The sequence below is a fragment of the Hypanus sabinus genome, assembly GCF_030144855.1.
Source record: "Hypanus sabinus isolate sHypSab1 chromosome 1 unlocalized genomic scaffold, sHypSab1.hap1 SUPER_1_unloc_1, whole genome shotgun sequence".
Classification (NCBI taxonomy): Eukaryota; Metazoa; Chordata; class Chondrichthyes; order Myliobatiformes; family Dasyatidae; genus Hypanus; species Hypanus sabinus.
This window is the reverse complement of record NW_026778903.1, coordinates 942,857-969,630: the sequence shown is the minus strand read 5'-3', so window position 1 is coordinate 969,630 and position 26,774 is coordinate 942,857. Positions and strand designations below refer to the sequence as shown.

Sequence of the window (26,774 nt, the reverse complement as noted above, 5' to 3'; positions counted from 1 at the left end):
GTGCAGATGGACTTGGGAGTGGTTGTGCATGAATCGCAAAACGTTGGCTTGAAGATACAACAGGTTATTAAGAAGGCAAACGGAATGTTGGCCTTCATTGCTAGAGGGATTGAATTCAAGAACATGGAGGTACTGCAACCATACAGGGTACTGGTGAGGCCGCACCTGGGGTACTATCTGCAGTTCTGGTCTCCAGACTTGAGGAAAGATATACTGGCTTTGGAGGCAGTGCAGAGGAGGTTCACCAGCTTGATTCCAGAGACGAAGGGGTTAACCTATGAGGAGCGATTGAGTTGCCTGGGACTATACTCTATAATTAAGGGTTATTGGGGGAAAGGCAGATAGATGGAGCTGAGTTTGGGGACAGATCAGTCATGATCTTATTGAATGGTGGGACAGGCTCGATGGGCCGGATGGCCTACTCCTGCTCCTATTTCTTATGTTCTTATATTCTCATAGATTTAAGGTGCCAGGAGGTATGTACAGAGGAGATATCAGGGGTACGTTAATTGCCAGAGTGGTGAGTGCGTGGAATGGGCTGCTGTCAATGGTGGTGGAGGTGGATACGATAGGGTCTTTTAAAAGACTCCTGGACAGGTACATGGAGCTTAGAAAAATAGAGGGCTATGGGTAACCCTAGGTAATTTCTAAAGTGAGTCCATGTTCCGCACAGCATTGTGGGCCAAAGGGCCTGTATTGTGCTGTTGTTTTTCTCTGTTCAATATATTCTCCAGAAATTGATGTGTGTCTGTCTAAGAGCATCTGAACGGCCTGTATTGAATCTGCCTCCACCAACTCCCTTGGCAGCACACTCTCGGCAGCCACTGCTCTCTGCAATTTCCAATATCGTTATCGTTCAATATACTAATTTATGTATAAATCACATAAATATAATTATACATAATTATTTACCGGCCCAGATGGCATCCCAGAACGGGATCTCTGGGCCTGTGCAAGCGAGCAAGCTGGAGTGTTTGCTGAAATCTTCAACTGCTCCCTGCTTCAGTCTAAGATCCCCTCGTGTTTTAACAAGGCAATGATAATCCCGGTGCCAAAGACAAGCAAGGTGGCATGCCTGAATGACGACCGACCTGTGGCTCTAACATCAATTGCTATGAAGTGCTTCGAGTGATTGGTTATGGCACACATCAACCATAACCTAACAGTCAGCCTCGATGCTTTGCAATTCGCCTACCGGAGCAACAGGTCAATGGCAGATGCCATCTCTCTGGCACTACATTCCTCCTTAGAACACCTGGAGAATAAAGACTCATATGTCAGGTTCCTTTTCACCGACTACAGCTCTGCCTTTAATACCATCGTTCCAAATAAACTGATTCCTAAACTCCTGAACCTGGGTCTCAGCACTCAGATCTGCAGCTGGATCTTCAACTTCCTCACAGACAGGACCCAGGCTGTAAAAATAAGGGACAGGCTCTCCTCTACAATCACTCTGAGCACTGGTGCCCCACAAGGCTGTTTACTCAGCCCCGTGCTGTACTCACTGTACACCCACGATTGTGTAGCCAAGTTTTCATCAGACTCAATATATAAGTTTGCTAATGACACCACAATTGTAGGCCGTATCTTGGGTAATGATGAGTCTGAGTACAGAGAGGAAATTAAGAACCTGGTGGCATGGTGCGAAGACAATAACCTATCCCTCAATGTCAGGAATTGGTTGTTGACTTCAGGAGTAGCGGACTGCACGACCGCATCTACATCGGTGGTGCACAGGTGGAACAGGTCAAAAGCTTGTTCCTCGGGGTGAATATCACAAATGACATGACTTGGTCTAACCAAGCAGAGTCCACTGCCAAGAAGGCCCACTGGTGCCTTTACTTCCTGAGAAAGCTGAAGAAATTTGGCCTGTCCCCTAAAACCCTCACTAATTTTTATAGGTGCACCGTAGAAAGCATTCTTCTAGGGTGCATCACAACCTGGTATGGAAGTTGTCCTGTCCAAGACCGGAAGAAGCTGCAGAAGATTGTGAACATAGCCCAGCACATCACACAAACCAATCTTCCACCCTTGGACTCACTTTACACCGCACGCTGTTGGAGCAGTGCTGCCAGGATAATCAAGGACACGACCCACCCAGCCAACACACTTTTTGTCCCTCTTCCCTCTGGGAGAAGGTTCAGGAGCTTGAAGATTCGTACGGCCAGATTTGGGAACAGCTTCTTTCCAACTGTGATAAGACTGCTGAACGGATCCTGACCCGGATCTGGGCCGTACCTTCCAAATATCCGGACCTAACTTGCACTACCTCACTTTCCCTTTTCTATTTTCTAATTATGATTTATAATTCAAATTTTTATTATATTTACTTGGATTTGTACATCAGGGAGCACAAAGCGCAGAATTAAATATTGCTGTGATGATTGTACTCTCTTGTATCGATTGTTTGGTGACAATAAAGTATGGGCAAAGTGTGCCCTCTAGTGTTAGACTGGGGAAGGACACCGGCTGTCTGCTCTCTCAGCCTCTCATCATCTCATCACTATCAGGTCTCCCGTCAGATTCCGCAGCTCCAGAGAAAACAAATCCAGTTTGTCCAACCTCTCCTTCTCGTCCAATCGAGACAGCAGGTTGGAACGTTGTTCATTGGAGTTTATGGGGCTGAGGGGTGACCTTACAGAGGGGTATAAAATCATGAAGGGGATGGATGGGGTGAATGCACAGTCTTTCACCCGAGGTGATGGAATGCAGTACCAGAGGCAACGGGCTTGAGGTGAGAGGTTTAATGGGAACCTGAGGGGCAACATTTTCAATGAGAGGGTGGTCCGTACATGGAATGAGCAGACTGAAGCAGGTACGGTAACAATATGTAAACGCCTCTCGGAGAGGTACATGGATAGGAAAGGTTTTGGGATAAATGCATGCAAGTGGAACTGGCTCTGTTGAGCATCTGGGCTGACAGGGACCAGATGGGCCGAAGGGCCTGTCTCTGTGAAGTGTGACTCTGTGTCACCGATCCTGGGAGACAAGCCGTGTGGGATAGACGTTCTTCCTGCTCCCGTTGTCCTGAGTTCACAAACCCTCCCCAGGAGACCCGTCCAACCACCGGAGAACGTGGATCTACAGAGAGCAGCTCACCCCTGAGACAGACCGGCCGTGTTTTACAGCTGTGGTGTGGCCCCATCCAGACAGGGGAATGTGGGAGACGGGTTGTCTACCCACCTCAGGCGATGTCTCGGAAGCCCGTGTCTGCTGGGATGGACGGAGGTAAGGTGTGGGACATCACTACGAGTGCTGATGTACAGACGGTAATTCCAGGTGAGGCTTCCCATTCTCCACCTGGAGGTTGAAGGGAACTTCTGGACGATGCAGGAGCAGAATGAGACCATTCGGCCCATTGAGACTACTGCTCCATTCAGTCAGGAGTGATATTTCTCAATCCCATCCTCCCACCCTCTCCTCTGGAGGCAAGAGTGGATATCGGACTGCTGGAATATGATACTGGAGAGGTAATAATGGAGGGGGGAGGGGGGGGTGATTGTTGGGTGAAGTCGAAGTATTTTGCATCTGTCTTCACTGTGGAAGACAGCAGCAGTTTGTCAGAACTCCGAGAGTGTCAGGGCAGAAGTGAGTGTTATTACTATTACACAGAAGGTGCTTGGGTAGCTGAAGGTAGATAAGTCACCTGCACCATGTGGACACTTAGGGTCCTGAAAGAGGTGGCTCAATGGATTATGGAGGGACAAGTAGTGATCACTCAGTTAGTCTGACCTCAATGATTCAGATGATATTGGAGGAACAGGTTTATTGACGATAATGTTTTGGAGTGCTGACAGCCACATGATAAATAGACCATAGTCAACATGGTTTCCTTCGGGAGATATCTTTCCTGACAAATCTGATGGGATTTGATAAGGAAATGACAGACAGGACAGACAAGGATGAGTCATGGATGTTGCTTATTTGGATTTCCAGAAGGTCTTTGACAAGGTCCCACTCATGAGGCTGCTTAACCGGATAGGAACCCGTGGTTTTACAGGAAAGGTACTAGCATGGATGGAAGATTGGCTGACTGGCAGAAGGTAAAGAGTGGACTTTGCTGTGAGAGTCTGCAGACGGACGCATAGATATAGATTAAGTGAGTGGGCAAGGGTCTGGCCGATGGAGTACAATGTTGGTAAATGTGAGGTCATCCACTTTGGAGGAAAAACGAAAGAGCAAATTGCAGCATGCTGCTGCGCTGTGCTTGTGCATGAATCACAAAAGGTTGGTTTGCAGGTACAGCCGGCCATCAAGAAGGCAAATGGGATGCTGGCCTTCATTGCTAGAGGGATTGAATTCAAGAACATGGAGGTCATGCTGCAACTATACAGGGTACAGGTGAGGCTGTACCTGGAGTACTGTGTGCAGTTCTGGTCTCCAGACTTGAGGAAGGATATGTTGGCTTTGGAAGCGGTGCAGAGGAGGTTCATCAGGTTGATTCCAGACATGAGAGGGTTAGACTATGAGGAGAGATTGAGTTGCCTGAGACTGTACTCACTGGAATTCAGAAGATTGAGAGATCTTATAGAAGCATATAAAATTATGAAAGGGATTGATAAGACAGAGGCAAGGAAGTTGTTTCCACTGGTAGCTGAGATTAGAACTAGTGGACATAGCCTCAAGATTCAGGGAGTATATTTTGGACGCAGACGAGGAGGAACTGCTTTTCTCAAAGAGTGGTGAATCTGTGTGATCCTCTGCCCAATGAAGCAGTGGAGGCTTCCTCAGTGAATATATTTACGATAAGGTTGGATGGGTTTTTTCATAGTGGGGGGAATTAAGGGTTGTAGAGAAAAGGTGGGTAGGAGGAGATGAGTCCATGATCAGATCGCCATGATCTGATTGAATGGCGGAGCAGGCTCGACAGGACAGATGGACTACTCCTGCTCCTATTTCTCATGTTCATTAAGTTTATGTTCTTTATTGTCACATTTCTGTCAGCGTAAGCCACTCTGGTATTCTCTTCCGGTCTCCCTCATTAACAAGACATTTTCACCCAAAGAACTGCCACTCAATGGAAGCATTTTGTTGGTTATTTTTCTGCATCATCCTCCATAAGAGACTGTTGTGCTTGAAAATCCCAGGAGATCAGCATATTCTGAGATACTCAAACCACCCCATCTGGCACCAACAATCACTCCACAGTCAAAGTCACTTTGATCACATTTCCTCCCCTTTCTAATGATTGGTCTGAACAGTAACTGAACCTCTTGACCATGCCTGCATGCTTTGCTGTATTGAGTTGCTGCCACATGATAGACTGATTAGATATTTTCATTATTGAGCAGATTTACAGGTGTACCGAGCATGAGGCCACTGGATGTATTTGAGGCAGAGGCTGATAGGTTCAAGATAAGTAAGGATCTCTTGCAGGATGTTAGGGATAAATTTGTCCCAGTGAGGAAGATAAAGAATGGTAGGGTGAAGGAACCATGGGTGACAAGGGAGGTGGAAAATCTAGTCAGGTGGAAGAAGGCAGCATACATGAGGTTTAGGAAGCAAGGATCTGATGGGTCTATTGAGGAATATAGGGTAGCAAGAAAGAAGAAGGGGCTGAGAAGAGCAAGAAGGGGCCATGAGAAGGCCTTGGTGAGTAGGGTAAAGGAAAACTCCTGGGCATTCTTCAATTATGTGAAGAACAAAAGGATGACAGGAGGGAAGGTCGGACCGATTAGAGATAAAAGTGGGAAGATGTGCCTGGAGGCTGTGGAAGTGAGCGAGGTCCTCAATGAATACTTCTCTTCGGTATTCACCACTGAGAGGGAACTTGATGACGGTGAGGACAATATGAGTGAGGTTGATGTTCTGGAGCATGTTCATATGAAGGGAGAGGAGGTGTTAGAGTTGATGAAATAGATTAGGAAGGACAAGTCCCCGGGGCCTGACGGAATATTCCCCAGGCTGCTCCACGAGGCGAGGGAAGAGATTGCTGAGCCTCTGGCTAGGATCTTTATATCCTCGTTGTCCACAGGAATGGTACCAGAGGATTGGAGGGAGGCGAATGTTGTCCTCTTGTTCAAAAAAGGTAGTAGGGATAGTCCTGGTAATTATAGAACAGTGAACCTTACATCTGTGGTGGGAATGCTGTTGGAAAAGATTGTTAGACATAAGATCTATGGGCATTTAGAGAATCATGGTCTGATCAGGGACAGCCAGTACGGCTTTGTGAAGAGAAGATTGTGTCTAACAAACCTGATAGAGTTCTTTGAGGAGGTGACCAGGTATATCGATGAGGGTAGTGCAGTGGATGTGATCTACATGGATTTTAGTAAGGCTTTTGACAAGGTTCCACATGGTAGGCTTATTCAGAAAGTCAGAAGGCATGGGATCCAGGGAACTTTGGCCAGGTGGATTCAGAATTGGCTTGCCTGCAGAAGGCAGAGGGTCGTGGTGGAGGGAGTACATTTGGATTGGAGGGTTGTGACTACTGGTGTCCCACAAGGATCTGTTCTGGGACCTCTACTTTTCATGATTTTTATTAACGACCTGGATGTGGAGGTAGAAGGCTGGGTTGGCAAGTTTGCAGATGACACAAAAGTTGGTGGTGTTGTAGATAGTGTAGAGGATTCTCGAAGATTGCAGAGAGACATTGATAGGATGCAGAAGTGGGCTGAGAAGTGGCAAATGGAGTTCAACCCGGAGAAGTGTGAGGTGGTACACTTTGGAAGGACAAACTCCAAGGCAGAGTACAAAGTAAATGGCAGGATACTTGGTAGTGTGGAGGAGCAGAGGGATCTGGGGGTACATGTCCACAGATCCCTGAAAGTTGCCTCACAGGTAGATGGGGTAGTTAAGAAAGCTTATGGGGTGTTAGCTTTCTTAAGTCAAGGGATAGAGTTTAAGAGACACAATGTAATGATGCAGCTCTATAAAACTCTATTTAGGCCACACTTGGAGTACTGAGTGCAGTTCTGGTCACCTCACTATAGGAAGGATGTGGAAACATTGGAAAGGGTACAGAGGAGATTTACCAGGATGCTGCCTGGTTTAGAGAGTATGGATTATGATCAGAGAGCAAGGGAGCTAGGGCTTTTCTCTTTGGAGAGAAGGAGGATGAGAGGAGACATGATAGAGGTGTACAAGATATTAAGAGGAATAGACAGAGTGGACAGCCAGTGCCTCTTCCCCAGGGCACCACTGCTCAGTACAAGAGGACATGGCTTTACGGTAAAGGGCGGGAAGTTCAAGGGGGATATTAGAGGAAGGTTTTTCACTCAGAGCGTGGTAGGTTCATGGAATGCACGGCCTGAGTCAGTGGTGGAGGTAGATACACTAGGGCCTGTAATGTGCTGTACTATTCTATGTGTCTGTGTTCTTTGCCCATTCTCCTAATTTGTTCTTCTGCAGACTCCCAGCTTCCTCAACACTACTCGCCCCTCAACCTATCTTTGTATCATTCTTAAACTTGGCCAGAAAACTATCAATTCTGCCACGCAAATCATTGGCCTATGCTGTGAAAAGAAGTGGTCCCAACGCCGGCCCCTGTGGAACACCACTAGTCCCTGGCAGCCAACCAGACAATGCTCTCCTTCAATCCCACTCTTCACCTTCTGCCAGTCAACCAATCTTCTGTCCATGTTAGTACCGTTCCTGTAATGAACTCCATCTGCCCTCTCTCGGAACAACTTTCCATGTGATCTGTATCCATGACAACCTTCCTTTCTCTCCACAACACCACCAACTTGTGTTAGTCACAAACCCACCAGTCATATCTCCAACATTCACAACTCAGGTTTAACACTTTACACATTAGGTACCCTGTAGTGAACCACAGGCCAATGTTCAAAGTAAACTTTAATATCATAGTGCATATATGTCACTATACACAACCCTGAGATTCACTTTCTTGTGGTCACACGCTCGGAATAACCATAACAGAATGAATGAAAATCCACCCACTGGGGCTGTCAGCCTGAGTGCAGAAGACAACACACTGTGCAAATACAAAATTAAGAATTAATAATAATAAATAAATAAGCAAAAATATCAAGAACATGAAATGAAGGGTCCTTGAAAATCTCATCGGTTGTAGGAACATTTCCATGATGGGACAAGGAAAATGATCACATTTGGTTCAACAACCTGATGGCTGAGGGGTAATAACTGTTCCTGAACCATGGGTGTGAGTCTTAAGGTTTCTGTTCCTAATTCCTGATGGCAGCACCGAGAGGAGAGCATGTCCTGGGTGATGGGGTGGTCCCTGATGAAGGATGCTGCTTTCCTGCGACAACATTTCATGTCAATGTGCACAACAGTTGGGGTTGCTGACCCATGGTGGACTGGGCCATATCCACTACTTTTTGTAGCATTTTCCATTCGAGGGCATTGGTGTTTCCATACCAGGCTGTGAAGCAGCTGGTCAATATACTCTCCACCGCTCATCTATAGAAGTTTGTCAAAGTTTTAGAGGTCATGCTGAATCTTGCTGCCATGCTTTCTTCATAATTGCATTTATTTGTTAACCCAGGACAGGTCATTTGAAATACTAACACCTCGGAATTTAAAGTTGCTGACCCTCTCCACCTCTGACCTTCCGATGAGGACTGGCTCATGACCCTCTGGTTTCCCTCCGACAAGGTCAGTAACACCGGACAACAAAGAATTGCTTCCTGAATACTTTTGGTGTACTTTATGGATTTTGGGCTGCTGATCAAGCAAAATCACCATGAAATCTCCCTATCACTCACCATTTTTCAAAAATCACCTATATTTGTTATTTCAATTCATTATTCAAATCAATTAAAATGTTGCCCGCAATGTAAAGTGAAAAGATCTCCATCGTGTCCAGGTATTCCTGGGCTTGCTTAGGCAGGGTGGATGCTACAAGGCAGGACAGGTTTTCGAAAGGGAATAAAGCATCACACACACACCATTCTATGCATTGTGTTTACATGATATTGGTTTGCAATCACATTGATGTTCATCTACTGTATTCATTATAATAAAGTATTTTCAGGAGTATTTGTGATTGCAGAATGTCTTGCCAATGTTGCAACAACTACGACTCTCTGTCACATTTCTGACGAGTATACACTAAGATCTCAAAGAAGGAAATTGACTCCTCTTATTGAGAAAGCCTTTACTGTTCTTTGGGTGGAAAATTGGCGATTCAGACAAAGCCTGGGCTCCTCACGTTGTTGCACAACATGCACTGTCCATCGTAAAGCTTGGCTCGGAGGTGCTCGGAAGTCAATTCTGCGCTGTCCTGATGATATGGCGGGAGCAGAAGGATCATGTGACAGACTGCTACATCCGTCTGACCAGCGTGTCTGGTGTCTCGGCTAAAAACAAGAAATCCATTGAGTGCCCCGATCTCCCTTCTTCAACCTGCAGTCACCCTCACACAAACACACAACCAAAACACACCCTCACACACAACCCATAACTTGTTGCCACAGATGGCTGTGTTGGTCAAGTCACTGGGTATATTTAAGGCAGAGATTGATGGATTGGTCAGGGATGAAGGGATATGGGAGAAGGCAGGAGTTTGGGGCGGAGAGGGAAAAATGGTTCAGCTATGTTGGAATGCTAGAGTAGACTTGATGGGCCAAATGTCCTAATTCTGTTCTTATATTTCATGGTCTATGTCAGCAAAGCCAAGAGCTGATTACAGACTATAGGAGGAAACCGGAGGTACATGAGCCAGTCCTCACTTGGGCAGAGGGAGTCAGTACGGTAAAAATTCCTTGGCATCATCACATCAGGGGATCTATTCTGGGACCGGCACGTAAGCGTCATCACAAAGGCTCAACCGCACCTCTACTTTCTTACTTGTGTAGATTCACATGTCAACAAAAACTGACAAAGTTCTAATGACGTGGAGTGGAGAACATTCCAGCTGGTTGCATCGCAGCCTGGTGTGGAAACTCCAATGCCCAAGGACGGAAAATGCTGAAGAAAGTGGTGGATACAGTCCAGTCCATCACAGGCATTCCCAGGAATGGGCACATTTACAAGGAACACTGCCACAAGGAAACAGCGTTCATCATCAAAGACCCTCGCGGTCCTGACAACACCCTCATCTCACTGATACAATCAGGCAGAAGGGTCAGAAGCCTTTGGTCCCACACCACCAGCTTCAGGAACAGGTATTACCTTTCAACTATCAGACTCCTGTACCGGCGTGGATAACTTCACCCTGAACTGATTCTACGACCTACAGGCTCACGTTCAAGGACTCTTTGCAACTCAAGATCTGAGTATTACTGTTTACCTTATTCATTTTCCTTTGAAAACTTTCATTCAACTCTTACATAGCTCCTCAGGTTAATAAACCCTTTCAGCGTTTGAGGGGCTTCCACACCTGACTCAGCCACTCCGTGTGCAGGAGCAGAAGGAGCCCAGGCCATGAGCAGCACTGGACGGGGGAAGGATCATCCATTTGGTGGGGGTGGCACGTCTGAGCTGGAGGAAGTGACCGGTTTCAAGGGAGCTAGAAGGAAGTACCTCAGGGCCAATGAGGGAGCACCTCTGAGCCAAAAAGGGAGTGGCTGTGGGCTGGGTACAGCAACAGGTAGGCAGCAGGGCCATGAATGGTGGAGACCTCATTTAGATCCCTCCAGATAAAATGTATGTTCTCCCCAAATTTTTATACCTATTTCAATCTATCCCAATTTTTATTCCTAAATCTTTTTTTGATTCCTTAGATTCTATTATTTTGTCATATCTGTGGCAGAATAAGCGCTCTAGAATTGGTAAGGTCCATCTCCAAAAATCTAAAAAGGAGGGCGGCATGGCTTTACCTAGCTTTCGTTTATATTATTGGGCGGCCAATATACGTTGTGCTACCTTCTGGTCTTTCTTCCATGGCCAACCTGAGTGCCCTAACTGGGTGGCGATGGAGCTGAGCTCCACCAAAGAATTATCTATCTCTGCACTCCCTAGTAGTCTGCCCAGATCAATAGCTAATCCTCTTGTTAGCACACTTTGCGTATATGGGCTCAGATCAGGAAATCCTATGGTTTCCAGGGGTTTTCCGTTTCCAGCCCTGTCGTACATAATCACCTATTTCTACCTACTACATACGATTCAGCATTCCAGGTTTGGTATAGGAAGGGCATTAGACATTTTGAAGATCTTTTCATTGATAATCGCTTTGCTTCTTTTCAGCAGCTCTCTGTTAAGTTCAATCTGCCCAATGCTCATTTTTTCAGATATATCCAAATCCGACACTTTATTGCTCCTTTAATTCCTAACTTCCCTGAAATGCCTGCGAAAAATACTATGGACCTATTTCTTTCCATGAATCCACTAGGTAAAGGCTTAATATCAATCATCCGAGATAAACTAGCGGCCTTACGACGGACCCCCATGGATAAAATCAAAATGGCCTGGGAGCAGGATTTAAATATCTCTTTATCTGAGGAGAGCTGGGATTCAGTTCTCAAATCGGTTAACTCAACCTCTCTTTGTGCTCGCCACTGCCTTTTACAGCTTAAGATTGTTCATAGAGCCCATATGTCTAAATCTAAACAATCTCGATTCTACCCTGACATTAGTCCGCTCTGTGATAAATGCAAGAGGGGTGAGGCCTCTTTTATTCATATGTACTGGTTCTGTCCTAGCTTGGAGAAATTTTGGAAAGATGTCTTCACTATGTTATCATATATTCTGAATCAACACCTAGAACCAAACCCCTTAATTGCTTTGTTCGGTTTCTGGGGCGAGACAGATTTATGTCTGGGTCCGACCAAATGCCGAATATTATCCTTTGCCTCTCTCCTGGCTAGACGCTTGATCCTCCTCAGATGGAGAGATGCTGCCCCGCCCACTCATGCTCAATGGCTTAACGACATCGTGGCCTGTTTGGACCTCGAAAAAATTCATTATTCAGTTCTCAATTCGGATCTAAAGTTCCATAAGGTCTGGGGACCTTTTATCGAGTACTTTCATAACCTTCCTCTTGACTAGGTTTTTTTTTTCTCTTCGGTCCCTTGCTTTCAGCTCCTTTTTTCTTCTGGTAGAAGGCATTATTATCCTCTGTTGCTGAGTGTATTCACAGTCTGGGAGCTTGGCTGTCCTCTCTATATTGTGTTGTGGTTGGCCTGGAGTTGCTGTTGTTTTTTCTTGTGTTGTGGGGCTTGGGGAGGACACTAAGCTTACTTGTCTTTAATTTAGGTGCTTTTTTTTTGCTAAATTCTCTTCCTTTGTAACATATTGTTATTGTATGCAGGGCCAATGAGGGAGCATCGGGGGAGGGAGCACCTCTGAGCCAAAGAGTGGGTGACTGTGGGCTGGGTACAGCAACAGGTAGGCAGCAGGGCCACGAATGGTGGAGACCTCATTTAGATCCCTCCAGACCATTACTTCACATAAGCCATTGGGTGGGTGAGATACACGGTGGGGACAAGCTGTGGCCAAGAGGATTGACATGGCAAGGCAGATGTTGTCTATGGGGTCTTTGAAAAGATGTCATGTTGTAGCTAGTCTGGAAGGTGAGAACACGTAGGATCGAGGGTGAGATAAGGAAATGGACACAATATTGGCCTTGGTAGTTAAGAGTTGCGATGGGAATGGAGTTCCTCTAAAGTGGGGGCCTGTGACCAATGGTGTACCGAAGGGATTGTGCAGTGTCCCTCTTCAAATAAGTTTACCCGATCAACAAAGTTGGTGAGGTAGTGCACAGTGAAGAGGGTTATCTCGGAATACACGGAATTCCAGATGACCTGGGGAACAGGGCCAAGGAATGGCAGCTGGAGTTAAACTCGAAAACTTTGCATCTAGTGATCATTATGTCATTAGCTTGGACTGACACCTTGCCCTATTGTCCAGCTTATGATTTATTGTAAAGCCTGCACTATTTTTGTGCTCTTTACGCAGTCATGTGTACGTCTGCAGTCTAGTGTAGCTTTCTCTGTTTTTTTTATTACGTACTTCAGTCTAGTTTTTTGTACTGTGTCATGTAAACCATGGTCCTGAAAAACGTTGTCTCATTTTTACTATGCACTGTACCAGCAGTAATGGTCGAAATGACAATAAAAGTTGACTTGACTTGAATTTCAAGGCAATGCAAGAGAACACTTAAAGAAACAAGGAAGGCTAAAAGAAGGCATTAAGTTGCTCCAACAGACCAAGTAGCAGGAGAATCCTAAGGGCTTCTACAGACACAGTATGTTAAGAGCAAAAGGATTGCAAAGGACAAAATTGGTCCACTGCAAGATCACAATGGTAATCTAGGCTTGAAGCCAAAAGAAACGGGGAGATCTTAAATTGATTTTACGCATCTGTATCAACTTGGGAGATGGACACAGAGTCAAAAGAAGTGAGGCCAAGCAGCAGTGAGGACCTGGAGCCTGTACAGATTACAGAGGAGGTGCTCACTCCTCACAAGGTATTTCCTCGGACCCTGTGGAATGCAAGTGCTGAAACTGCAGGGGTCCTAGTTAAATCATCCTTCATGACAGGTGAGGTACGAGATGAGTGAAGAATAGCTGATGCTGTTCTGCTGCTTACGAAAGGCTCTAGGAATGAACCAGGAAATTATAGGCCGCTGAGTCTGACATCAGTAGTGAGAAAGTTATCGGACGGTATTCTTAAATATGAGTATTTAATAGACGGGATTGATTAGGGATAGTCAGGATGGCTTTGTGTGTGGTAGGTCGTGTCTAACCAATCTTATAGAGTTTTTCGAGGAAGTTACCAGGAAAGTTGATAAAGGCAAGGGAGTGGATGTTATCTATGTGGATTTCAGCAAGGCCTTTGACAAAGTCCCACATGGGACATTGGTCAATACGATCAAGGCAGTGGATGTTATCTACGTGGACTTCAGCAAGGCCTTTGACAAAGTCCCACATGGGACATTGGTCAATACGATCAAGGCAGTGGATGTTATCTACGTGGACTTCAGCAAGGCCTTTGACAAAGTCCCACATGGGAAATTGGTCAATACGGTCAAGGCAGTGCATGTTATCTACGTGGACTTCAGTAAGGCCTTTGACAAAGTCCCGCATGGGACATTGGTCAAGACGATTCCATTACTTGACATTGAAGATGAGGTAGTAAATTGGATTATGGAAGAAGCCAGAGATCGGTAACAGATAGTTTCCTCTGTGACTAGTGGACTGCTGTAGGGGTCGGTGATGTGTCTGTTGTTGTTTGTCATCTGTATCAACATTCTGGATGATAATGTGGTAAACTGGATCAGTAAATTTGCAGATGATGCCAAGATTTGTGTTGTAGTGGACAGTGAGGAAGATGATCATAGCCTACAGTGGGATCCATACCAGCTGGAAAAATGGGATGAAAAATGGCAGATGGAATTTCATGCAGACAAGTACGAGGTGTTGAATTTCAGTAGGACCAACCAGGGTACGTCTTACATTGAATGGTCGGGCACTGAGGAGTGTGGTGGAACAAAGGGGCCTGGGAATGCACAACCATAATTCATTGAAAATGTGTGTTGCAGGTAGCTAGGGTCTTAAAGAAAGTATTTGGCATATTGGCCTTCATCGATCAAAATAGTGAGCACAGGAGATGGGTTGCTATGTTCAAGTTGTATGATGTTGGTGAGGCCTAATTTGGAGAACTGGGTGCAGTTTTGGTCACCTACCTACAGGAAAGATGCAAATAAGATTGAAAGTTTGCAGAGAAAATTTACAGGATGTTGCCAGGACTGGAGACATGAGGAACAAGAAAAGATTGAGTCGGTTATAACTTTATTCCCTGGAACATAGAAGACTGAGGGGAGATTTGATAGAGGTATACAACATTATGAAGGGTATAGATAGGGTAAATACAAGCAGACTTTTTCCACTGAGATTGGGTGACACGACAACTGGAGGTCATGGGTTAAGGGTGAAAGTGAAATGTTTAAGGGGATCATGAGGGGAAACCACTTCACCGAGGTGGGGGGGGGGGAAAGAGTGTGGAACAAGCTGCTGGCAAAAGTGGTGGATGTGATTTTGATTTCTATGTTAAAGGGCCTGTTTCTATGCTTTAGCTTTCTATGATTCCATGATGCTAAGTGTGAGGTGTTGATTTTGGGAAGATATCCCAGGGCAGGGTGCAGACAAAAATGTCAGGGAAATGGAATTGGTAGATCCGACAGACTTATACATAACACACAACAAAATAAACACTGACATTTGAACAAGTTCAGAATCAGATCAGGTTCATTATCACTGAGATACACATGACAGTTTTTTCTGTTGAAGCACCAACGCAGTGGAATACATAAAAAAGTAGAATAAGAAATGTGTAAAAAGTAGATTATGCAGAAAGGGAGATGATAGTGAGCTGGTGTTCATGGGTTCACGGACCATTCAGACATCTGATGAACATTAGGAAGCTGTTCTAAAACTGGTCTTTAATTTGTAGAGAAATAAACCACAGTAACAGGGTCTTCCAACCCGATGAACCTGTTCTGCTAAATCACACCCATCTGACCAATTAACCCATTCATCTGGGTGTCTTTGGAAGCTGGGAGTAAACCAGAAACCTGAGCACCCTTCGGATCCCGTGCGGTGACGGGAAGAACATACATCTCTTTACAGATGGTGGTGGGAATCGAACCAGTGTCCCTGGCTCTGTAATAGTGACCTGCTACCCGTTATGCTACTGTTCTGTCCATGATGAGTGTCCGTCCTCAGGCTCTGCTACCTCCTCCCTCACAGCAGTAATGAGGAGAGGGGGTGGTGAGCAAGGCGACTTAGACCAAAAGACAGAGGAACAAATTAGGCCATTCGGTTCTTCAAATCAACTCCACCGTTTGATCATGACTGATCCATTTCCCTCTCGACTCCATTCGCTTGCCTTCCTCCCGTAATCTTTCACGCCCTGACTTATCAAGAACCTATGAATCTCTGCCTTAAATACACCCAGTGACCTGGCCTCCACAGACCCCTGTGGCAATGAATTCCACAGATTCACCACCTTCTGGCTGAAGAAATTCCTCCCGATCTCTGTTATAAATGGACAACCCTGAGGTTGTGCCCTCTCGTCCTAGGCTCCCTCACTATAGGAAACATCCTCTCCACACCCACTCCATCTTGGCCTTCCAACATTCAATAGGATTCAGTGAGATCCTCCCCCACCTTCTATTTCCCTAAATTCCAGCAAGTGCAGGCTCAGAGCCAAACTTCCCTCATTTGAGAAGCCTTACATTGCTGGGATCAATTTCCTGAACCCCCTTTGAACCCTCCCAATATCAGCACATCCTTTCTTAGATAAGGAGCACAAAACTGCTCACAATAATCCGAATCAGGCCTCACCAGAGCCTTACAAAGCCTCAGCATTACATCGCTGCTTTACTAGTCTAGTCCTCTCGAAATGAATGCTAAAATTGCATTTGCCTTCCTTCCCACCGATTCCATCTGCAAGTTAACCTTGGGAATCCTGCACAAGGACTAGCATGTCCTTTTGCACCTCATGATTTTTACATATTCTCTCCATTTGGAAAATTGTCATTTCTTTGCCTATTCTCAGAATCAATCCAAGTCCTTCTGCACCCTCTCTCCTTCCACAATTCTACCTGCCCCTCCATCTATCTCTGTATCATCCACAATCTTGGCCACAAAGCCAGAGATCCTGTCAGCCAAATCACTGATATACAATGTACAGAGAAGTAGTCCCAAAACTGACCCCTGAGGAACGGCAGCCAATCAGAAAAGGACCTCTTAGTTCCCACTCTTTGCCCCCTTCCAATAGCCAAAGCTCTATCCATGCTCGTATTTCTCCTGAAATGCCATGCACTCTTGCTAAACTCGCTTACCTTCATACTTCAACTTTTCCTTCCTTGTGGCTGTTGTCGTTGCCCTCTGTTGTTTTTTCGAACGTTTTCCCGTCCCACTTGGTGGTAAGTTTCACCTCACTAGGACCTTCAAGGAGACACATTTGCAAATTGATAGTCGACAGTGATTGGGTAATCAGGTAATGAACAGCAGCTACTAGAAAGAAGTTGGGGTCAAGCAGGCTGGAGACTTTGGAGTTGGGAGTGAGAGGCTCTGGCGTGAAGAGGGTGAGTAAGTGACCCAGGTGTGGGGAGGGGGAGCAGGTAAGACCTTCCTTAAGGTGTTTTATTTTGCTGTTGACCTTTGACATTGTTTCAGTGCAGACAGGAAGGTAGTGTTGGATTAGAGTAACATTGTTCTTGTTCTTCCAGTTTGCTAATAATGCTTATATAATCACCTGTATGAGTAATTGTTCATTGAGTTTTCAGTAACAGTAGTACAGGTGATTCTGTACTTTTCCAGAAGCTCCTTTGCAGTGTGTGTCATACAATTGAACCTGACCAGTTGATAGGTTATTCTGTATCACTGGAAACTCTGTTTTTATCCGAATGTTTCTCCACTTTGTAATAAATGCAACTCTGCTGATGCCTCTTTAATTCATGTTTTGGTTTTGCCCTAAAATTGAAAAGTTTTGGCGGGAAGTATTCCATACCTTCTCACAACTTTTTAGGGTCCAATTTGACCCAAATCCCCTTACCATCTTGTTTGCTATTATTGCAAATGAAGATACAACTTTAAATACTCCTAACTTACAGGTTTTAGTTTTTACCTCTCTTTTAGCAAGGAGAGCAATCTTACTTAAATGGAAGGAGTCTACCCCTCCTACACATCTTCAATGGCTACGTGATATTATGTTTTATTTAAACTTAGAGAAGATCCGCTGCTCAGTCTTAAATTTGAAACAATCTTTTTATGATATCTGGGGACCTTTCCTAAATTACTTTTCCAATTTATAAAGCATAACAGAGCACAGACTTTTATGTATATTTCTATCTTCTTAAGCGAATATGGTTTTTTTTCTAATTATCCATTATCATCCATCAGCTTTTTTCTTTGGTAGTTGGTAGGGGGTTGACTTTTTTTTTATATAAAAAATTTCTTTTATGATGTATGACCTACCTTTAAATTTTTGATTACTGAGTGGTATACCTTTATGTATAACATTTTGATCAATTTTATTACAATATATGAATGTACACAATTTATGTCGATATGTATCTATGTGTTGCACTCTGTAAATCTTGTTTTTTCTTCGGAATAAAAATATTGTGAAAAGAAAAGGACCAGCAGGAGAAAACTGTGAGCTCCAACTTGTGCCCACTTGACTGTTTCATTAAAATTGGCCCTTTTCTTTTTGTTTTACTTTACTAATCCTTTAGTCAGATGGAGAATTAAAGAGTTAAATCATTTAATTGTACTTGCTGTTATTTCGTGGTACTGATTTGTAACGGGGGAACAGATCACACAGCATCCACACAAACAAGAGGTTTTCCACCTCAGGTTTCTCTAGACCAACACTGCCAGCCGATCTTTCAGCACTCTGAAGATTAAAATAAATGATGCCCACAAAGCAGGAGAATGCTATAAGATAGCAAAGCGTTTTCAGGTAGCCGTTTCCTTAGTTCGTGATGTAATTAAGAAATGGCAGTTAACAGGAATGGTGGAGGTCAAGTTGAGGTCTGGAAGACCAAGAAAACCTTCCAAGCAAAACTGCATGGAGGATTGCTAGAAAGGCAACTCAAAACCCCTGTTTGACCGCAAAAAGACCTTCAGGAAGATTTAGCAGACTCTGGAGTGGTGGTGCACTGTTCTACTGGGCTGTGACACCTGCACAAATATGACCTTCATGGAAGAATCAGCAGAAGAAAACCTTTCCTGCATCCTCACCACAAAATTCAGTGTCAGAAGTTTGCAAAGGAACATCTAAACAAACCTGATGCATTCTAGAAACAAGTCCTGTGGACTGATGAAGTTAAAATAGAAATTTTTGACCACAATGAGCAAAGGTATGTTTGGGGGGAGAAAAGTGTAGAATTTCATGAAAAGAACACCTCTCCAACTGCCCCCTCCTCTTCCCCCCCCCCCCCCCCCGGGCTTGTGTTGCAGCCAGTGAACAGTGAACGGGGAACATTTCACTGGTAGAGGGAAGAATGAATTCAATTAAATACTAGCAAATTCTGGCTACAGAAAGTGTTTACGATCTGTGATACTTGCCAAAGGGGGTGTTACTAAGTACTGACCATACAGGATGCCCAAACTTTCCTTCGGGCTCTTTTCATTTTTTTGTTGTTTTGAAACTGTGAAAGATGGAAATAAAAAAGTAATCTTGCTTAAAATATTAAGGAAATGTGTCATCTTTAACTTCATGCCTTTTGGAAATCAGGTCATCTTTTACTCACTTAGCTATTCACAGTAACAGAAATTTTGACCGGGGTGCCCAAACTTTTGCATGCCACTGTATAGGGATTTCACCAGGACATTTGAGAAGGTTCCCCATGCAAGGCTCATTCAGAAAGTAAGGAGGCATGGGATACAAAGAGACCTTGCTTTGTGGATGCAGAATTGGCTTGCCCACAGAAGGCAAAGTTTGGTTATAGATAGCTCGTACTCCTGCGTGGAGTTCGGTGACCAGCGGTGTGCTTCAGGGATCTGTTCTGGGACCCCTGCTTCTTGTGAATTTTATAAGTGACCTGGATGAGGAAGTGGAGGGATGGGTTAGTACATTTGCTGATGGCACAAAAGTTGGGGGTGTTGTAGACAGTGTGGAGGGCTGAATGATGGGAGCTGTGAGAAGATTGCATGGCCCAAAAGTGGGGATCTTTGATGATGGTTGTTGCCTTCTCAAGGCAGCTCCTCCTGTAGATACTCCCAATGATGGAACGGGAATGTGTGTGTGAGTGGGAGAGACGTACAGATCCTATGTCCAGGGAGCGGTAGCGGATCTTGTGTCAGATCTGGAAGAAGGGACCGAGTGTAGTGTATCTAAGTTTGCTGATGATGCTAAATTGAGTGTAAAAGCAAATTGTGCCAAAGATACATAGAGTCCGCAGACGGATATAGATAGGTTAAGTGAGAGGGCAAGGGTCTCACTGACGGAATACAATGTTGGTAAATGTGTAAATGCTTGGGAAGGAAAAATGGAAGAGCAGATTATTAGTTAAATGGGGAAAAATTACAGCATGGTACTGTGCACAGGGACCAGGGAGTGATTGTGCATGAATCACAAAAGGTTGGTTTGCAGGTGCAGCAGGCTATCGAGAAGGCAAATGGGATGTTGGCCTTCATTGCTAGAGAGATTGGATTTAAGAGCAACGAGGCTATGCTGCAACTGTACAGGGTACTGGTGAGGCCGCACCTGGAGAACTGCATGCAGTTCTGGTCTCCCAACTTGAGGAAGGATGGACTGGCTTTGGAGGTGGTGCTCACCAGGCTGATTCTAGAGATGAGGGGATTGGACTATGAGGACAGATTGAGTCGCTTGGGAATGTACTGACTGGAATTCAGAAGAAGCAGAAGACATAAAACAATCATCCATGAATAAATCATGAAAACATGTTATTCCTTTTGGTTTCCTCAAAACAAAAGCTTGGTCAATTGTAGACGGTTGGAAAAAAAAGTTACAATAGCAATTGACAGGATAAATTTATTCAATCCAAAATATTTATGAAATTGAAACCATATTTGTATTGTATGTTGGATTAATCATTTCTTTATTCAATTTAGTAACTGCAAAGGGAAGCACAGCTCCTAGACTAGAAGCCAATGAAAACCCCTGAAGAGAATCCCACTCAAGGTTCAACCATCTTAGGGATTGAGTTTCATCCAGCACGTGTCCAAAACATTATATAACGAATATAAATTGCCCAATAATAAAATCTAAGATTTGGCAAAGCCAAACTGCCTTCCTTTTTTGATTTCTGTAAATATTTCTTTCTTAAGCTGGGATTTCTATACTGCAATATATATGAAGAAATTTTAGAATCAATAATATCAAAAAAAGATTTGGGAATAAAAATTGATACCTCCTGAAATAGTTACAGAAATGTAGGTAAAATAAACATCTTAATCGCATTAATTCTACCAATCAAAGATAAGGACATTGGGGACTATTTAGTAAACAGTTGTTTAACATGATCAATTAAAAGGTAAAAAAAAATTAACTTTTAGTAGATCCTTATACTTAGCAATTTTAACCCCCAAGTAAAATAATCAGTAACCAATCTAAATGGTGATTGTCTGTAAATTGGAATTTGCATACTTAATGGGAAAAGCACACTCTTATCAAGACTCAATTTGTAACCAGAAAAGCTACTAAACTGGGCAAGTAGTGTTAGAAATCCATTCCTGCAGTTATGAGTTAGAAATATATAACAGGTCATCTACATATAGTGATATTTTATGCGTCCTATTCCCCTGCATAATGCCAAATATCAGGTAAATCATGAATAACAATTGCCAAGGGCTCCAAGGATATCAAATAGTAAAGGGCTAAAAGGACAGCCCTGTCTGGTACCTTGAAAAAGCCCAAAAGAAAGGGGATCTCTGATTATTGGTTAATACAGCAGCCAAGGGTATAACAGTCGAATCCAAGATGAACTAAAATTAAATTTCTCGAGTATATTAAATAATCCCATTCATGTCTATCAAACGCCTCAGCGTCAAGCAAAATAAAACATTTTGAAGTATTAGATGACGTAGTGTACACAATGTTCATCAACCTCCTAATGTTAAAATGTGAGTAACGATTTTTAATAAATCCTGTCTGATCCTCAGAAATAATTTGAGGCAATATCTTCTCTAATCTAATTGCTAATATTTTGGAAAAGATCTTAGAATCCACATTCAACAAAGATATGGGCTGGTATGACGCACATTCAGTGAGGTCTTTAGGAATTAAAGAAATAGATGCTTCATAAAAGGATTGTGGTAATTTACCTACTAATAAAGCATCTTTAAACATTCTGCATAACCAGGGAGAGAGTAAATCTCAAGAAGTTTTTTTTTTTAATTTCAGCTGTATATCCATCTGGGCCAGATGCTTTACCAGAATTTATTGAAAAAATTGCCTTCTTCAGTAATGGGTGCATCTAATGCAAAATATTCATGAACTGGTAATTTCAGAATATTTAATTTCCTTAAAAAAATCATGCATTATATTAGGATCAACCAGAAATTCAGATTGGTATAAATTAGTATAAAATTCTTGAAAAGATTTATTAATTTCATCATGGTTAACCGACAAAGTACTGTCCCGTCTAAGAACTTTATTAATCTATTAATCTGTCGTTCCGCCAAAGCAGCTTTCAATTGATTAGCCAATAATTTATTTGATTTATCACCACGTATATAAAATTGACTCCTAGATTTAAGTAATTGGTTTTCAATCAGCGATGTTAATAACAAGCTATGTTGTATCTGAAGTTCAACTCTCTCTGTAAAGCTCCAAATTGGGAGCAATAGAATATTATTTATCAACTGCTTTAATCTTATCAACCAATGTATGTATCTCACTATTAATTCATTTTTTCCAATCCCGCAGAATATGAAATAATTTGTCCATGGATAAATGCTTTGGAGGTATCCCATAATATCCCACCGGAAATTTCTTCCGTTGAATTAGATGAAAGGAAAAATTCAATCTGTTCTTTAATGAAATTAACAAAATTTGAATCTTGAAGCAAGATAGAATTGAACCACCATTGTCTAGTACTAAAAGTCACATCATTAAATTTAATTGATCATTTCAAAGGGCATGATTGGAAATGGCGATTGCATCATACTCACAGGTAGTAACAGATGAAACTAAATGAGAATCAATAAAGAAATAATCAATTCCAGAGTAATTATGACAAATGTGAGAAAAGAAAGAACTCTTTCATTAGGATGTAAAAACCCTCCAAATTTCTAAAATTCCTGAGTCAACTAAAAAGGAATTAATAAAGGTAGCAGATTTGTTTGGAAGTACCTGATTGGGTGCAGACATAACCAACATAGGATTCAAACAGCAATTAAAATCTCCGCCCATTATTAACCTATATTCATTTAATTTAGGAAGAGATATAAATAGCTGCTTAAAGAATTCAGGGTAGTCTGTATTTGCTGCATAAACATTAACCAAAACTACTTTTTGGTTATAGAGTAAACCAGTCATTAACCATAAGGATCTGAGATTATGTCATGACGAACAAGTGAGATTGAAGGGTCTATAAAAATGGAAACACCTTTCACTTTGGTTGATGAGTTTGAGTGAAACTGTTGCCCTATCCAAAACCTAAAATAAAAGCTAATTATCCTCCTTCCTCATGAGTCTGCTGCGCAAAAATAATCTGAGCATTCAAACTATGAAAAATTTTGAAAAACTTCTTTCGTTTAATTGGATGATTCAAACCATTCGTGTTCCATGAAACAAAGTTAATAATATTATCCATTTTCCTTAAATAAGCCATATATTATGTAAAGGGTTAACCAAGTTGCATAGGAAACTCATGAACAAGGAAGAGGAAAAAAGTTTAAACAGGAACCGAAAGTTACAACAATACAGATAGTTTTGTAATTTCAAGGCAGCCCAAAAGAAAACAAAATACTCTGCAGATGCTGGAGTCAAAACAACACATACAACACATTGGAGGAACTCAGCAGGTCAGGCAGCATCCGTGGAAACGAATAGTCAATGTTTCGGGCCGAGACCCTCATCAGGACTGAAGATGGAGGGGGCAGGGGCCCTATAACGAAGGTGGGGGGTGGGGGGAAGAGAAGGAGAAGGCTGGTAGGTGCCAGGTGAAAAACCAATCAGAGGAAAGATCAAGGGATGGGGGGGGGAAGCAGGGAGGGGATAGGCAGGAAAGATGAAGAAGGAATGTAAGGGGACAGTGCTGTGTAGTAGAAGGCGGCAGAATCATGAGAGAGTTGATAGGCAGTAGGAGGAGGAGGACGAGTGGAAATGGGATGGGGGAAGGGAGAGGGAGGGAATTACCAGAGGTTGGAGAATTTGATGTTCATGCCAAGGGGCTGAAGACTGCCCAGACGGTATATGAGGTGTTGTTCCTCCAATCCAAGTCTGGCCTCATCATGGCAGTAGAGGAGGCCATGTATGGACATAACCAAATGGGAATGTGAAGCAGAGTTGAAGTGGGTGGCAACCGGGAGATCCTGTCTGTTGTGGCGGATGGAGCGGAGGTGTTTGACGAAGCGGTCCCCCAATCTGCGTCGGGTCTCGCCGATGTAGAGGAGGCTGCACCGGGAGCACTGGATGCAACAGATGACCCCAACAGACTCACAAGTGAAGTGATGCCACACCTGGACGGCTTGTTTGGGGCATTGAATGGTGGTAAGGGAGGAGGTGTAGGGACAGGTGTAGTACTTACACTTGCAGGGTTAAGTGCCAGGTGGGAGATCTGTGGGGAGGGACGTGTGGACCAGGCAGTCATGGAGGGAACGATCCCTGCAAAAAGCTGATAGGGGTAGAGAGGGAAAGATGTGCTTGGTGGTGGGGTCCTGTTGAAGGTGGCGGAAGTTGCGGAGGATAATATGTTGGATCCAGAGGCTGGTGGGGTAGTAGGTGAGGACAAGGGGGACAGTCCCTGTTGTGGTGACGGGAGGACGGGGTGAGGGCCAAAGTGTGGGAAATGGAGGAGATGCAGGTGAGGGCATCATTCATGATGGCAGAAGGGACACCACGACCTTTAAAGAATTTAGACATTTGAGATGTCCTGGAATGGAAAGCCTCACCTGGGAGCAGAGAGACAATAGACAATAGGTGCAGAAGTAGACCATTCGGCCCTTCGAGCCTGCACCACCATTTTGAGATCATGGCTGATCAATTCCTATCAATACCCGGTTCCTGCCTTGTCCCCATATCCCTTGATTCCCCTATCCATAAGATACCTATCTAGCTCCTTCTTGAAAGCATCCAGAGAATTAGCCTCCACTACCTTCCGAGGCAGTGCATTCCAGACCCCCACAACTGTCTGGGAGAAGAAATTTCTCCTTAACTCTGTCCTAAATGACCTACCCCTTATTCTCAAACCATGCCCTCTGGTACTGGACTCTCCCAGCATCTGGAACATATTTCCTGCCTCTATCTTGTCCAATCCCTTAATAATCTTATATGTTTCAATCAGATCCCCTCTCAATCTCCTTAATTCCAGCATGTACAAGCCCAGTCTCTCTAACCTCTCTGGTTAAGACAGTCCAGACATCCCAGGAATTAACCTCATGAATCTACGCTGCACTTCCTCTACAGCCAGGATGTCCTTCCTTAACCCTGGAGACCAAAACCGTACACAATACTCCAGGTGTGGTCTCACCAGGGCTCTGTACAAATGCAAGAGGATTTCCTTGCTCTTGTACTCAATTCCCTTTGTAATAAAGGCCAACATTCCATTAGCCTTCTTCACTGCCTGCTGCATTTGCTCATTCACCTTCAGTGACTGATGAACAAGGACTCCTAGATCTCTTTGTATTTCTCCCTTACCCAACTCTACACCGTTCAGATAATAATCTGCCTTCCTGTTCTTACTCCCAAAGTGGATAACCTCACACTTATTCACATTAAACGCCATCTGCCAAGTATCTGCCCACTCACCCAGCCTATCCAAGTCACCCTGAATTCTTCTAACATCCTCATCACATGTCACACTGCCACCCAGCTTAGTATCATCAGCAAATTTGCTGATGTTATTTTCTATGCCTTCATCCAAATCATTAACGTAAATGGTAAACAGCTGTGGTCCCAATACTGAGCCCTGTGGCACCCCACTAGTCACCACCTGCCATTCCAAGAAACACCCATTCACCGCTACCCTTTGCTTTCTATCTGCCAACCAGTTTTCTATCCATGTCAATGCCTTCCCCCCGATGCCCTGAGCTTTGATTTTACCCACCAATCTTCTATGTGGGACCTTATCAAATGCCTTCTGAAAATCGAGGTACACTACATCCACTGGATCTCCCCTGTCTAACTTCCTGGTTACATTTTCAAAAAACTCCAACAGATTAGTCAAGCATGATTTATCCTCGGTAAATCCATCTTGGCTCAGCCCAATCCTATCACTGCTATCTAGATATGCCACTATTTCATCTTTAATAATGGACTCTAGCATCTTTCCCACCACCGATGTCAGGCTGACAGGTCGATAGTTCTCTGTTTTCTCCCTCCCTTCTTTCGTAAAAAGTGGGATAACATTAGCCATTCTCCAATCCTCAGGAACTGATCCTGAATCCAAGGAACATTGGAAAATGATTACCAATGCATCCACAATTTCCAGGGCCACCTCCTTTAGTACCCTAGGGTGCAGACCATCTGGTCCTGGGGATTTGTCAGCCTTCAGTCCCATCAGTCTTCCTTCCGAATGTCAATCTGTTTCATTTCCTCTGTCCTTGGCCCATCCATACATCTGGGAGATTGCTTGTGTCTTCCTTAGTGAAAACAGATCTAAAGTACTCATTAAATTCTTCTGCCATTTCTCCATTTCCCATAACAATTTCACCCAATTCATTCTTCAAGGGCCCAACATTGTTCTTAACTATCTTTTTTCTCTTCACATACTAAAAAGCTTTTGCTATCTTCCTTTATATTCCTGGCTAGCTTGCGTTCGTACCTCATTTTTTCTCCCCGTATTGTCTTTTTAGTTAAGTTCTGTTGTTCCTTAAAAACTTCCCAATCATCTGTCCTCTCACTCACCTTATATTTCCTTTTATTTTAATGCTATGCAATCTCTGACTTCCTTTGTCAACTACTGTGGCCCCTTTCCCCCCTTTGAATCCTTCTACAAACAAGTAGAATTGAGTTAAACCGCGGAGAGGCTAAATTCACGGCACACTCGTTCCCGTTCCCTGGGCTCGGGACACGGTAACGCTGAACATACCCGCTCCTCCTCCAGTGAACAGCATCGTCTCACTGCCCCGTGGTAGCCGGCAGAGTGGGGAAGATTTCAATCCAAATCCCACTGGTCGGAGGGAAAGGTACGAGGGAGGAGTGAGCTGGAAAGTCGGGAGAAGAACAGTTGCAAGAAGCAGAACCAGTTCTCATCCGCTTCCGAACCC

The 26,774-nt window shown here is 43.8% G+C and overlaps 1 protein-coding gene and 1 long non-coding RNA gene across 2 annotated transcripts in view; one reads left to right on the top strand and one right to left on the bottom strand.

Annotated features, from left to right (window-relative positions):
* Positions 1-3,232, top strand: part of LOC132385358 (heat shock cognate 71 kDa protein-like) — a 44,583-nt gene extending 41,351 nt beyond the window's left edge. Inside the window, exon 5 of the mRNA XM_059957397.1 lies at positions 3,051-3,232. Within this exon, the coding sequence (XP_059813380.1) occupies positions 3,051-3,232 (182 nt within the window). The remainder of the gene's footprint in view (positions 1-3,050) is intronic.
* Positions 3,233-7,944: 4,712 nt separating this feature from the next.
* On the bottom strand, positions 7,945-26,764 carry LOC132385348 (uncharacterized). The gene is made up of 3 exons (XR_009509161.1): positions 26,597-26,764; positions 16,712-16,817; positions 7,945-9,284 (listed from the first exon to the last, which is right to left on the bottom strand). It is a non-coding gene; the product is annotated as an uncharacterized LOC132385348 (long non-coding RNA).
* Between the last annotated feature and the right edge of the window lie 10 nt (positions 26,765-26,774).